This window comes from Electrona antarctica (assembly GCF_951216825.1).
Source record: "Electrona antarctica genome assembly, chromosome: 4".
Taxonomy (NCBI): domain Eukaryota; kingdom Metazoa; phylum Chordata; class Actinopteri; order Myctophiformes; family Myctophidae; genus Electrona; species Electrona antarctica.
In genome coordinates this window covers 28,960,028-28,975,627 of record NC_136809.1, presented here as the reverse complement: position 1 = coordinate 28,975,627, position 15,600 = coordinate 28,960,028, and the positions used below count along the sequence as shown (strand labels likewise).

Sequence of the window (15,600 nt, the reverse complement as noted above, 5' to 3'; positions counted from 1 at the left end):
GCAAATTAATTTTATCTTGCGGTAGACCACACTTTGTCTTCCAGACATTGGTACATGATAATTGGATTGGATTTTCTATTAGGTTCTTTAGAGTGAACTGCATGTCTGTCTTGTGGGATTGTGTTCGTTTTCATACTATATTTTAGCAAGTTTATTGGAGCATCAAATATCAAACAATCCCTCTTCATCACAACTCCACAGTTTCTCCCACATGAGTTAAGATTAAAAATGATTTTTATGACTCATCTTCTCATATACAGGAAAATTCACAAGAGAAAAATGTGGAATAAAAACGCAAATAAACATGGCTAAATACTTTTAGAATGAACTGCCAATGTGAAAAAGAAAATGATTCATCCTCGTATCACGTGTTCCTTTCATACAGTTAAATGTGACTGAATTTGCATGTCCTGCCCTGAATCCTAAAAATGACTAAGCCGTAAATTCCTCAGTGTGCTCATTCATCCATTTGTAACTCAGAAAATATACAAAATGTGTGGCTGACGGGCAGAAACCAACCTCATACTTTACAGTATCTCCATGTTTCAAATTTGTATGATTTTTCATAAAGATTGCCCTAGTTTGTCATACAAAAGTGCCACACAAACTTTCACTGTTTATTTACAAATCAAAGAAAAAGAAAAAAGGAATGGTTTCCACACGACAGCTTGTAAGCAACTCTGAGTTTAAGAACATTTAGGATCTCACATCTCATTTGACTATGAAGATACCTACTGTACATACAGTAGATCATGTCCCTGGTGAATCAGTGCCCAGACCTGTCTGTATTATGTTAACCCATTTCATACAGAGTCACGTGAATTCCACCGGCCTGAGGCTGTTGGCAGTCACTTTTACATACACCAGCGAACTCTTGACAAAATACAGTGCTATATTGACTTATAGAAGATAAATAAATAAATATTTTTTAAAGCCCAGGGTGAGCCACTTCGTTATGTGAAATCTAGGATGAAATTGAAAATACAAAGGCACATTAACACAATGTACAGTGCAGAGTTTATATTAAAATACATGTTTGTCTTTATTTCAAAAACTAAATTTTAGCGTTAGTAAATTAAGTTACACAAATCTAATTGAGAAACAAACATATTTATTCACAGACATTTACAGACCAGAGTTTTATCATTATGTTGTTCCACAATCTTTAATTCTTATATTTATAAATATCAGTTTTAAATCTTAACAAGCAATTCCCTGAGTCATTAGCATACCATCTGTCTAGATCAGTTGTTCTCAGCCTGTGGGTCGGGACCCCACATGACTTCAAGTATGATTATGTTGGGGGTCCCCAGTTAAAACAATATGATCATTTTGGGGAGTCCCCAGTTCTACAACTATTTTGGGGCCTGAAGAGGTTGAAAACCATTGATGTGAACAATACAGCCCATGTGTTTGATGTCTTATCGCTTTTTGGGTCATTAGATTAAAGCTTTGTTTACTTGTCAAGTTGGCAGAGCAGAAATCCCCCATGGCGCTGAGCTCTTATTGACCACCCAAATATTTGCCAGGAATGGAAAAAGACAAGGCAAAGGACAAACCAACATAAAGGACAACACGTATAGACACATCTAACCAGTGCATCACCTGAACATAGATGTTGGATTGATATGGATTGTTTAATGAAAAGGTTTATTCTCTTGTTTATCAGCTGACTACGTGGTGTCAAACAGTAGAAAGAGAGCAAATACAGCATAAAGTGACTGTCCTGTTAATATGTCACTGGCCACCATGCAACGCAGATTGCATGGTGGTATGTTTCATTAAAACATGATCACTAACTACTGCAGATATAGGCATGGCCCTGATTGCCACTATAGTATGGCAGTGAATGGCACATGACAGGTTATTGTTCTCCAACAGATTAAATGACAAACTGCATGGCAGCTGAGGAAGCTGCTATCAGCCTAATGCTCAAATGATACCGTGTCCCATTAAATACAAACACAGACATAGGCACGGCTACAGAAATTCTCACCCGCACGCTGTCTCTCTCTGTCTTTCTCTCACAGGCGCACGCACGCACACGCACGCACGCACGCACGCACGCACGCACGCACGCACGCACGCACGCACGCACGCACGCACGCACGCACGCACGCACGCACGCACGCACACACACACACACACCTGCACAGACACAAACATGCACACATGCACACAGCCATACATACTGTAGATGCCTGGAATATCTTGGGAGTCTGGTGTGAGTGTTGAATTCTTCCAGATTTCTCTGGCTATCAATTCATCCCTGTGGCTGCCAGGTGGTACAACCCAGCGCAGGGAAACAGGGGGACTTGGAGACCACAATGTTCAGGTGCAGCAATACATATATGCCACTATATGTTTGCACTTTGCACCACTGGAAAAAGCAGCTAGTACAGTACAGTAGCTGCTTTGTGCATGTACTCACATTTGCTAATATATGACTGTATTCTATGGATAATTATAATCACCATACATACTGTACACTACAGTATACATATGGTGACAAATTAAACAAAAAAACAACATAAAGGGTCTTATAACGTGTCAAGCTACCAGAACAGCTTCATTGTGCTTTGTAGATTGTACAAGTCTGCAAACCTACTGGAGAGATGGAACACCATTCTTCTAACTAAATATATTCCCTCATTTGGTGTTTTGATAATGGTGGTGGAAAGCGCTATGTAACATGTCGGTCCAAAATCTCCCCTAGGAGTTCAACTGGGTTTGATGTGGTGTTTGCAAAGGAAGATTCACATCACTGTCATACTCATTTAAACATTCACTGACCTCTCGTGTCCTAGTGTGGATGAGTTCATTGCCATCCTGGAAGAGACCACTCCCATCAGAATAAAGGTTTATCATCATAGGATAAAGGCGATCGCAGAATTGTATTGATGTGCAGTGACCCTTACCTCTTAGGAGATAAGTGGATACAATCTATGCTAGGAAAATGCCCCTCGCAGCATAACAGAGCCACCAAACCTGCTTACTGTAGGGGTCAACCATTCTGACCTGTTCAGTTCTCTAGGGGTAACTATTGTCTTGCAAGGATAAGTCATCTGTCTATGTAGTTGTCGCTGGACTGTCCGTATCTATATTCAGGAAAGTACAGTTCAATACAAGGTCTGCTAAGAGGAGTTTAAACCAAAAAAGCCTATGGCTTGTTTCCATTGGGGTCCTTAGTACTCAATTCATTGAGAGTCATCTGTGGATGAGTTGCTCTTGTGCGTGTGTGCGACTGTGCGTGCATGAGTGCATTTGTGCGTGTGTGTGGAATCTGTTTAAATTCCAATCCAAAATGTTCACTATATCACAAACATACCACATCAAGTGACAATGTTAAAATGTTGTATTGTTGCATTCATGACAACATGCTTTGTGACGTGGCATTTTGCAAATGCATTTTAGAGCCAGGAAAACAGTATTCAATCATATCTAGAAATATGGAGATAGAGGTCAGTGTAATGGAATTGGAGGGAGTTGCAGGGCAGTAGATCACACACTATGGGCATCTAAAGGACAAGGACAATGTTTCATGGCCCATGTGTCAGTTGACCTTTAATAACTTCAACTTGGGCCAGTATTTCTGGCAGTGTGACGACAAGCTGTTCATAGAAAGAAACTATTTCAGTCCGAGGCTATTTTCGAGTGTGCCCGCGCCTGTGCACGTGTGTGTGCGTGCGTGGGTGCGCGTGCACGTGTGTGTATCTTTGATTCTTCATGTCTCCATGTGGACACACATGCCTGTCTCACTGTGTGTTTGTGTGGCTGAGGGTTCCGTTGCCACCGCAGTTACTTAGCCGTTGCATCAGAAACAGATGACGATCGCATTACTGTCGCCACATTCCTTCTCACATTTGACTCTCTTTGTATCAATGTGTGTATACTGTACCTTGTATTACAGCCTGTACAGCTGTCAGTAGAGTTTTACCATGCCTAAAAAGTAACCCATGTACTTATATCCTACTGCGGTGGATGAATAAAAGCTACAGTACAGTGAAATTATAGTCCGTGGCAATAAGCAGTGCTATTATTGATCTCACCCAGGCCAGGACACATTAATTTTTCACAAATAAAGTGGGTGTCAAACAGTAGCTACAAATTAGTAACGTATGAAATACAAGCAAATACATGATTATTTATACTGTAGTTCAGTGCTACAGTATTATCAGAGTGTTACCAGATATTCTGATAGCATGCATCACAGTTATGCAGACAGTACAATTTCTCATGAGCAGATGCTTAATTGTCAGGCAGTCAGACCCCCCAAAATTGTAGTGTCATATTACTATCTGTACTGACATATTCTAGTATCCCTCCCTATATGATCCATGGAGAGTGTCTCTTCATATGACCTTGGTGACTGTCGCAGGCAGGCCACCATACAGTACATGTTTTATGGAGGCCATAATAGCCTGTCGATGTAAACAGGGACTGGTGATGTACAATACTCCTCTGTACATTTAAGACAGGGATTTCAAGGTTTAGTACAGTGGCAGAGACTCAAATTATGACCAGAGAATGGCTGTTTTATGCCCATAAAGCAAACAGTCATAGGTTACCCCTCCTGCTGCCCATTGTCACTAAACGTTTAAATGTCAGGGAGTTTCGTGGCTGGCATTTGGATGGTAAATGTAAAAGGACATCTTTTATGATCTTTCAAAGTAGTGGGACTGCAAGTTTGAAGTTATTTGTAATTTGAACTCTGAAATTGTGGCCAAGTATCAGACACTTGGAGAGGTTGTTCTCTGTTCATTGTCTTGGTGTTATGTGTGTTCTCACTGTTCTGCATTAAAAAGAGCAGCATCTAATTTATGACGTTTTTCATACAGTGAGTGCAACTCAATGCACTCCATAGATAATTATAATACAAAAGAAATGAAATAAACAAGCAGTGATTCAAAGCATATAAGCCGGTATCTCCTCTCCATCCAAACACACGGTTGGTGCAGATGTGACTTTTAAAGCATAATAAATAGTTAGTTCTGTTTGCTTTTATAAGGCAGCCTTACCTCATTCTCAATATAATCCTCTGACTTCAACCCCACTTTCTCTCTTCAGTCCCTCGGAACCACGGCCAGAACACCGTCCTGGGGATTGACTTTGATATCGAACTGGGCAACACAGCTGAAGAATCAAAGGATGACCCAGGTAAGCACAATGTATCTGTGGAGTTTTTGATTAAAGTTTATGATGAGAGATCTTCACCTTGGCTTCTACTCTCCTCAATATGTTTTTTTTCTTCCCCATTTCAGTGTTCTAATCCTTTTCTCCCAAAGCAAGAATGTTCACTTATCTGATCTTCTGCTAGTCATATTGCCTGAGCACTATGCTTGAGTTTATATGACTGTATATTTTGTAATGTTGTTGTACTACATTTATGTTGGACTGGATGAGAGCAACATCTCTGCCTAATATTTCAATGTACAAGAAGCCAGTCAATTGTGCCCACAACTAATTGTTCAATCACCCAATCAGTGTGCTACCTCTAATGACCTGGTGATGATGTAATTTATGATGACACGACAATGTTGTCATTTACTGGGAAGTCGGATGTCAAGAATGGCCAGAGAAAAAGGAATTTGAAAGTGAAAGTGAACCAGATTGACTGGTTGAGTCACCATAATTAGGAAATGTGTCCATATAATCTAAATTAAAACTGAAAGTGAAAGTGAACCAGATTGACTGGTTGAGTCACCATTATTAGGAAACGTGTCTATATTAAATATAATCAAGCACACAGAATAAGGGCAACCATGTGATAGTAATAGATCAGTGGTTCTCAATATGTTTTTGTGTGCTCTGGACCACTAACAAATCTCCTTTAAATAATGACTGTTAAGGGCTTGATTTAATTCACCTCAAATTAACAAATTAAATGAAGCCCTTAACAGTCAACCTAATTTCATTTCAAGATTGTTCCCTCACACCACACCTATATCCCCCCACCCAACACAACAGTGGTCCCCAGGCTGATTCTCAGTCAGGGTGGTGGTCCCTGGTTGAAAACCCCTGTATTAGACTATGCATCTCTTTTGCTTGTCTTTTGTGCCTCCCCACTCAATGTTCCATTCCAAAGAAACATACTGTACATCACATTCTCATCCTCCCCACAGTACAGTATATGGGCTCAATATCACATTCTCCTTCTACTGTCTAGTAATGTAATACAGTCCAGCAGGGTGTTTCAGCACAACCTTGCACCACGAATCGACGGCTGTTTTTACACTCCCTCCATCAAAGCCAACGACGTTGCCCAAGCATTTTTATTTCACGACACTGTGTCTCCATGCATGCCACTCACATTCCTTTGACCTCTCCTGACAGCCTTATTCAGAGAATGAAGTCAAAGATTATGCCCAACAGCCCCTGACTCTGAGAGTGTTAAAATGGACCTTAACAGAATTTATTTTACACTCTCTGAAATGTACAATGAAAAATATAGTCCCAACAATAACTAATGAGTCACTCCGGATTTTGCAGTGTACCTGCTTACAGATGACAGAGCTCACATATCAAATAGTGACAGATGAGTTGCTAAGGCAAACCTGACAAACAATTGCCGCAGTCCTCCGGAAAGCAGCCGAAGGAAGGAAGGAGATGATAGTGACCAGGTGTGTTTTGATAGGCGTGCCGTCGGCGCTGTGCCCTGCCTGCTGATGACATCTGGCTGATTCCATTTTAAAACGATGGCCCACGGCCCAGAGTGCTCCGTCAAAGACTTTTTCACACTTTTCACTTTAAGATGATTGCTAGAGTGACTGCTTGGATGATTAATTGATTCATTTGGAAGTAGATTACTGTGGTGATCGTGAGCCGCATAACCATCGGGACATTGTTCAGTATGATTACCAACCACCGCATCAACACCAACCAAAAACCTCATCATCCAGATTGTCTTTCTTCCGTAAATTAATGCCATACTTTGTCATACAAAAGTAGCAAAGATAGCCAATCTACAAGCTCACTGCAGCTTGTCATGGTGCGGTGCGTTGTGAACATATAGAACTGCTATTCAAAAATGTAATACAAAATTATATATGTGAAAGTGGTAACTACAATGGATCCATTGGAACCCAGCTTCTGTTTTATTTTATTTTTTAAGTTTTGGACATAAAAGGTTTCCATAGATAATAAGGAAGAGCATTGTCTAGTTTGTATCAGGAAACAGACAGCTATGTGTAGACCTTTGTGATTTACTGATGCCAGTGATGCACAATTGAAATTGCTTAATGGTTTGGCTTTGTGCTTATTTTGGCTCATAGTGTGTCATTGGTTTGGCTCATGGTGTGTCATTGGCTATGAGAGAAGGTATTTTCATTGGCTTAGAACATGAAGTGTGAAGTGTTTTGCACAAACCGATTTCAGGGGCACAATGACGGATGCTATTCTCATATCCATAACCAATCTGTACAGAAATGTGTGTATAGAAGAAACACTCGTTTTTTTGCTCATGTCCCCCAACTATTATCAAACTGTCATCAAGGCAGTGCTGCCAGGAATGAAATGATCATTCGTAGTAGATTATTACTGTCATCACTGGATTGTACTTTGCTGTGGTTTGTGGCATTTATGCAAACTGTGGCTGGAGGGGGATAATCGCACACATTGTGCACTGTGCAGTACAGCAACAAAAACTGACAGAGACTAGATTTGTTTTCATTATCTATCAGTGCATCATCCCATTGATCTATTACTATGACAGAAGTTATAAACATCAGTCATATAACCGATTCGCCTTGCTGAAAGGCACTTTGGCGGGGAAGATAGCTGCAGGGGTGATTGAACTAGGGATGCTTCTATAATGGGACAGTCAACCCAGATTTGTACTCAACAGAGAAAACATGCTCTTTGAGCAATATGTATTTTTTTCACAGCCAATGCGGTATCTATGTGTATATGTTTGAGCCAACATGCTATTGTGGAACCAATTTTCAAGTGGTTTAATTTGTTTATGGATATAGAGTTCTATGAGTTCCTCGGCTCACTAGAAAGGCTCTGAAATGAACACTAAATTGGACAGAGCCTTAATTAGTCTTGTGGACGATGAGAGATCTCCGATATACGTCTGGGGAAAATTTAAATTCAACGAATGGGCTTGGACACCGGAGAAAACCTGCTGTGTGAGACAATATTGGTAACAACTGTGAAGGAAGTAACATTACACAACTATTTATGCCAATATGGCTGCCATGAAAAGGGTCAATTGTGAATTCCTCTGAATGATTATCTATTGTTACAATTGAGAGAATTCCACGCCCACAAATTTGTGCTAATTTGCTAACTTTCTCTTACTATGAAGGAAGGAACTCACTCTCATATCATTGTGTCCACTGCATTACCCACCAACAGGCCCGGTTTTACCGTTGGGCTAGGGTGGGCTGCAGCAACATTGAGAGCTCACACAAGCAAACACACACACACACACACACACACACACACACACACACACACACACACACACACGACCACTTCCGTATCCGCCCTTCTGTAAAACGTGGCTGCATGCATTCAGCACCATGGACAGCGACTAGTCTCTGTCTGTCTGTCTGTCTGTCTGTCTGTCTGTCTGTCTGTCTGTCTGTCTGTCTGTCAAAACTACACCAAAATTAAACCAAATACCCCAGAGGAGGCCCCTGAAATCTTATCTCGCCCAGGGGCCACTACTACTGTAAGTCCGGCACTGCCCACCAACACCACGACACACTGGGACATATACTGATAACATCATGGATCTCCATTTATGGTCATACAAGGGACAAAGACTGACAGATAAAGAGATCTCCATATATGGGCATACTGTAAAAGTGACACACACAGACATGTACAACTGGTACTCTGTCAAAGCCCCTGACACTCAGACATATCGGTCGGATCGGTGCGGCCTGAACCTCTGGTTATTTAAAAACAAAAACATGATGAAATGTAGATATATGCCTTGTTTGGAGCATATTGAATGTACTGTAGTTATCAAGAAGGGAGAGCATATTTCATCTTCTATCTCTACCTGTGTGTTTTTCACTGTGTACAGACTCTGGGTATTTGAGCTGCTCATTTGACCATGGTCTGTGTGGCTGGATCAGGGACAAAGATGGTGACCTGCACTGGGAGACAACAGCAGACCCATCAGGTAATTGACGTCGACCTCACCCATATAGCCAGACTAATGTATCCTTTTGGCTGGTATATTGGCTATTATTTGACTTTTTTCTTTTTGAGTGGTGCATGTGTGTGGCTGGGTCCCTGGGTCTGTCCCTGTGTCCCTGGCTGTGTCCGAGCACGAAAATAGCGTTATAGCATTTGTTCACCACCAAGTGTCACTGTTGCACAACCTAACACACAGACACACACAGGCCAGGGAGGAGGGCTAGTACAGATACATATGATGATTTTGGGTGTGACAGTACAGTACAGTACAGTACAGTACAGTACAGTACAGTACAGGGACCCCTTGGGGACCCCCACACTGTAACTCTGTAATTTCTCAACCGTTTCGGACACGGGCGGCTCGCCGGAACTGGCCCGGCCCCCTGGGCGCATTCCTGTGGGTCTGGACTTTCCGGGGACCCCACACGGAGTTGCACCACTCACTTCACACTTTTTTTTTTTTAAATAGCAACATGTCAACATGTCACAATGCGATGAATGTAGAGCTGCTATTTTTGACATTTAATTGTTTGCCTATAAGTTGAATGTTAACTGAATCTTTAATCAAATCTGATTTTCAAATTGATTACACGATTCTGCAGTAATCGGTGTTGTTGGACTCAAAATATGGCATGGCGTCCAGAGGTCTTACGATGCAGTAGCCTGGCTAATAAGCCAGACGCAAATCAGCCGTTGGCAAAAACAAATTGCCTGCCAGTGGATTATCCGCCATATACAACACGGCAGTGAGTGCTTTTGCTCTAGAAACTCATGCAGATGAGCATCCATCTGAGACACCTGTGGCTTACTTTAATGGGAGCAAGCAACTGTTTTACATGGAGCCCTGATGAGAAAATGTGATGAATTCTGTCCCCATGAGGACTAGATCAGCACTACTGTATATTTAAAAGAACAAGAAGGCACTCAGTAGAGCACAGTCCTCTGCCAAAGCAACATAATGTATTCTGAAATGTCTGTATAATTTTACAAACACAAACTTATAACATACAGTAGATATCTCTTAAACTACCGTCTGAATTTCCATCCCAAGTGTATGACGCCTACTGATTTTGGTGACCTGGCTTTTCCTCTAGCGTACACATTGTACTCCTAAACAAGAATGCCTATCTTGAAAACGGCCTGGATTGCCATTTTAACCATACAAATGTTCACAAAATCATATCGTACTCCTAAACAAGATGTCTTGAGAACTGTCTAAATTCCCATGTACACAAAAGCAGCTCAATTGCTGAGGTAAATCACTTTTAGCAAGAAATGTGCACTTGTAGCACATTTCTTGCCGCATGAGATTTTTCTAAGTAGAGCTCAAAGGCACAAATTAAATCAAATGCAGATAGGCATTTTATGCTCAGAAAAATAAAAGATAAAAGATCCATTATATAAAACAGGTGCTGTAGAATGTGTTATCATGCACTGATGAGGTCAGCAAATGTGCATCTTATATACTGTAACTATACTGTACATATCATAACTGCAAGTAGACTAACAAATAATATTGGTAACAGCCACATTTTGCATTATAAAATAGAAATGTAGATGTGCTTGGATTTAAAAATACTGTGCATGATATCACAAAATAGTAGTAGTAGGAGGATGTATTTTATGTTATGTTTGTAGCTATATATTCAATACGAATGGCTCGTTTGCCTTGGAAATGTGCTATGCATCTTCATGATCCCCTACTGATGTTGGTGACCATGGCCTTTCCTCTAGCACACTCATTATACTCCCAAACAACATATCTTAGAAACAACTGTATGGATGAAACTTTCTAAGCACATTAAGGCATCCCATAGGATGTACTGTACAGATTTGGTGACCCGGTGGCCTTTGCTCTAGTGGTTTCGACATACGTCATGGACGACTATTAGCATATATGACTTAGGCAAGCTTTCAGCTAGATCTGAGTTCAATTGACTTCCATTAATAAATTAAAATATTACAAAACATTTATTCTGACAGCCACACAGTGGTCACGTTACTACGTCCAGGAAAGTATCCATAATCCATTTTTTCACAGATGGATAACGCACGCACGCACGCACGCACGCACGCACGCACGCACGCACACACACACACACACACACACACACACACACACACACACACACACACACACACACACACACACACACACACACACACACACCCCCTTCACAGAGCTAATTTGATTCCCATCTTTAGATGTGGAAAATTCAGAGGCATAAATCAGCGTTTAGCCTGAAGCAATATTACCATTACCATAATGATTACTGTTCCACAATAACATCAAATACATTAATTAATTATGAATATCAAATTGCCCAAGGCCTGTATTATTCATGTGAGTGAAATATTACAAGCTACTGTAGATTTGAAAGTGAAAATTGACAATGAAACGTGGACATGCAATGACATATTTGTTTCGATTCAGTATCGACTGAGTATGAGTATGGACTCATGGTACAAAAAACTATATAGCCTACACATACATAAAAAAAAAATTGCCAGGTAGCTTATTGTGGGCTAGCAAAGTTGAACAAAATGCAACATGGTGGAAAGGGTAATTTTGACCTTTTTGACCCAAAAGTGAATCATCTCTTCGGGGCAGCCTACTGACCACACACGCGCACACACACACACACACACACACACACACACACACACACACACACACACACACATACACACACACACACACACACACACACACACACACACACACACACACACACACACACACACACACACACACAAACATTCATTTATTTGAACAAAAAATATTTATTTGAACAATAAATAAACAAACAAACAAACAGGATGGAATAATATCCTTTCATTTGAATTCTGAACCCAGTGTTCTGTACTTCCCTCTACAGGCGGGCGGTACCTCACCATCCCTGAGGTGGGCAACAAGAGGAGTGGACGCGGGGCGAGGCTGGTCCTCCCACTGACTCCGCCCTGGAATGACGGCAACCTTTGTCTGTCGTTTCGCCACAAGCTGGCGGGGCACCATGTGGGCATGCTGCAGGTGTTTGTGAAAAAGGGACAGCAGTACAGCCCAGCAGTCTGGGGCAGGACGGGGGGCAATGGTTGGCGGCATACCCAAATTACACTATGGGGCACAGGCCTGGAGAGTGTAAGTATTACAATAAAATGATCTATCTTTATCTGTCTGTCTGTCTGTCTGTCTGTCTGTCTGTCTGTCTGTCTGTCTGTCTGTCTGTCTGTCTGTCTGTCTGTCTGTCTGTCTGTCTGTCTGTCTGTCTGTCTGTCTGTCTGTCTGTCTGTCTGTCTGTCTGTCTGTCTGTCTGTCTGATCCTCAACAACCTTGCATTGCTCTTTCCAGGTGATCCTGAAGGGGGAGCGTGGGCGAGGCAGGAGTGGGGAGATGGCTGTAGATGACATCACCCTGAGGAAAGGCACCTGCACAGAGGACCACAATCTGAGGAGACTTTGACACATCAGAGAAAGATGGCAGAAAAAAGAAGTAACAAGAGGGAGAAATATCTCATGGAGACCAGACTCTTTCATTCTGGCACACCAGCGCTCTGCCCTGGATTGTTGATGATCCTCTCACCAGTCCTTCAACTTAACCACCATGTTGTGAACAACCCCATACGTGTGGAGCACAGTACGTCAAATGTCCATGAATAAAGACTGAATCAAATATTATGGGGGTGAGGGGAAACCTTGCTACATACTCCATTCCCCTTATAATCCCCTCTTACTCCATCACCTCGATCTTCAAACACATGCATGTATGGATTTACCATGAAGATTTTCCTGGCATATCACAGCCCAGCCCTGCCCAGCAAGCCACATACCGCTAAGAAGCCTATATCCACTTTATTTCCTCCTGGGGAGAGCATCCGTATTACACAGAGGGCATCTCCTTAGCCTTGGTTTAACCTTTTAATCACGAGCTACTGATGCCCCCCCCCCCCCCCCCTTTTATTTTATTTTTTACATCAAAGAGTATTTCCAAGGTTGCTGGACTTTTTCTTTTCCTCTAAGCAAAGTATTAGAGGAGTGATTCATTGATATGTCTGATTTGAACCCAATGTACAAAACCAAAACGCACTGCCATAATTTAGCCTTCAAAAATCTCCAGTTATCTCTGGCTTTTTTTTACTAAGCAGATTGTCAGTACATTACACCAAATTACCACAATGCAGTAGTTCTGAATTCCAATTCTGGGGTGCAGGACTACTGTTCACTTTCTGTTCACTGTTCACTAAATTATTCTCTGATACTGTGGCTGGAATGAAAACCATGAGTACAGTATTCTGGGTCACTAGAATCGGAGCTGAGAGAACCACAGAATACCAGGAAAGATTGTGCTGTGCATATTTGTATCCATTGCAAAATGAATAAAAATGCGGCTGATGCAGCAAGGTCATGGTAGTAAAATTCTACTATGACCTCTACTTTAAGGTTCTCCAAGTTGTTTGATCACCACAATCCATGTTCAAATACTTGAAATGTGTCAGGCAGAATCAGTGTGTGAACTCTGACACTTACAAATCTACCGTTGCTTTCTGTTCTACAGTTTGTGCTTTGTTTTATCAAGTGCCGTTTGTTATACAGAAGACAATATTAATAAAACTTTGTAGGCTTTCACAAATTGTATTATTGTAAATGTAGTCGTGTGTACATATTCTAGAATATCTATGATCATATTATGCTGTGTGGTTTATACATTATGTAAATTTGTCCAATGATTAATTGGAGTAAAACGAAAAAGGTATTTTACTTTTTAATTAATGATCATATACTCAAATGGAAACCTTGTGCAGTACAAGGCTGTGTTTACAGTGCATACATTGTCAGTTTTTTGTTCATGTGTTATGGTCTGTCTGTACATTGCAAAGCACATAGTTGCATAATGGTATGTTATTACAATGAAGGGCCTCAGTTTTGGAAATAACTGTATGCATGGATGCTTTCACCAAATTCAGATTCAGTCAGCAATGTAAATAAAAATAAATTTGACTGATATGTATTTGACATAAAGCATGTTTATTTATTTTTCAATGATACTACTTGATGAAGGTTGCATTTGGTATTTGAATTCACTGTCTTTACTGGACAAGCTCAACAGCATTACTTCAAATGAGTGCAGGACACAAGGATTATGGCTTTAGCAAAGAACCAGTTTCACTGTGGTAAATGTTCTAAAGAGCATGCCATATTTCACAAAGGAGGGAGGAGGATAAACAGGAAGCAGCATTTGTATGTGTAGTCTGTATACATTATTTAGTGGCATCTCACATCTGTGTGTGTGTGTGTGTGTGTGTGTGTGTGTGTGTGTGTGTGTGTGTGTGTGTGTGTGTGTGTGTGTGTGTGTGAGACTGTGTGTGTGTGACTGTGTGACTGTGTGTGTGTGTGTGTGTGTGTGTGTGTGTGTGTGTGTGTGTGTGTGTGTGTGTGTGTGTGTGTGTGTGTGTGTGTGTCAGTCTGTCGCGTATAACTTGAGGATCGTCTGACTGATCAAATTAAAATGTGTGTGTATTGTTGAGTGGTGAGTCTGTTGTACCTCCGGTTGTCTGGAACTGAAAACCTCCAGTCTATGTGTGTTTGTCTGCCCGTCTCCCCTGGGACCCTTTTATGTCCAAAAATGGAGAGCTCTGTATCTCTCTTGGTCTGTATAATTGGTATTTGGTACGGCACTGAGTACTCTGACAAGGGGTACAACGGGTATTACATAACCAGAGGGGCTTACTGTAGTTTTCATAAACTGGTCATCTTTGTGTTTCAATATTTTTATTAAGCAGAAAAAGACATGGACAATACATGAACTTATGACACATGGACACAACATACGACACTTAACCCATTCTGAGCGGGAACCCCCTTCTGTAACAGTTTTCTTTCTCTATTAAACGCCCAATGCATTCTCAATGGCAATAGCGCAAACTTTGGCATGCTACTAGTCCTACATACTTACACCTAGAAACCCCATTCAGACCTATTTAGGTTCATCTTACGGTGGACATGTTTGCCTGAAAAGGAATCTTTGAAATGTTTCATAGTTTTAGAAATATAGTGCTTTCAAATTTGAGAAAGTTATAATGGGGCTCAATGGCAGGTTATGGCACGTCAAAAAATCACTTTCACCTAGAAACTCCATTCACACTTTTTATAATTCAGCTTACTGTGGAGACACATGCTGGAACTTTTTACTTTGAAATGTTTTGTAGTTTCTGAGTTATTTAACTTAAACGCCCAATGCATTCTCAATGGCAATAGCGCAAACTTTGGCATGCTACTAGTCCTACATACTTACACATAGAAACCCCATTCAGACCTATTTAGGTTCATCTTACGGTGGACATGTTTGCCTGAAAAGGAATCTTTGAAATGTTTCATAGTTTTAGAAATATAGTGCTTTCAAATTTGAGAAATGTATAATGGGGCTCAATGGCAGGTTATGGCACGTCAAAA

The 15,600-nt window shown here is 41.0% G+C and overlaps 1 protein-coding gene across 3 annotated transcripts in view; it reads left to right on the top strand.

The window, feature by feature from the left end:
- The window catches only part of npnta (nephronectin a), a 71,229-nt gene extending 57,078 nt beyond the window's left edge, over window positions 1-14,151 (top strand). For all 3 annotated transcript variants that reach the window (XM_079498692.1, XM_079498691.1, XM_079498693.1), the window contains 4 exons: window positions 5,068-5,157; window positions 9,038-9,136; window positions 12,033-12,292; window positions 12,503-14,151. In XM_079498692.1, coding sequence (XP_079354818.1) covers window positions 5,068-5,157; window positions 9,038-9,136; window positions 12,033-12,292; window positions 12,503-12,613 — 560 coding nt within the window. In that variant the 3' untranslated portion in view covers window positions 12,614-14,151. The remainder of the gene's footprint in view (window positions 1-5,067; window positions 5,158-9,037; window positions 9,137-12,032; window positions 12,293-12,502) is intronic.
- Window positions 14,152-15,600: the final 1,449 nt, after the last annotated feature.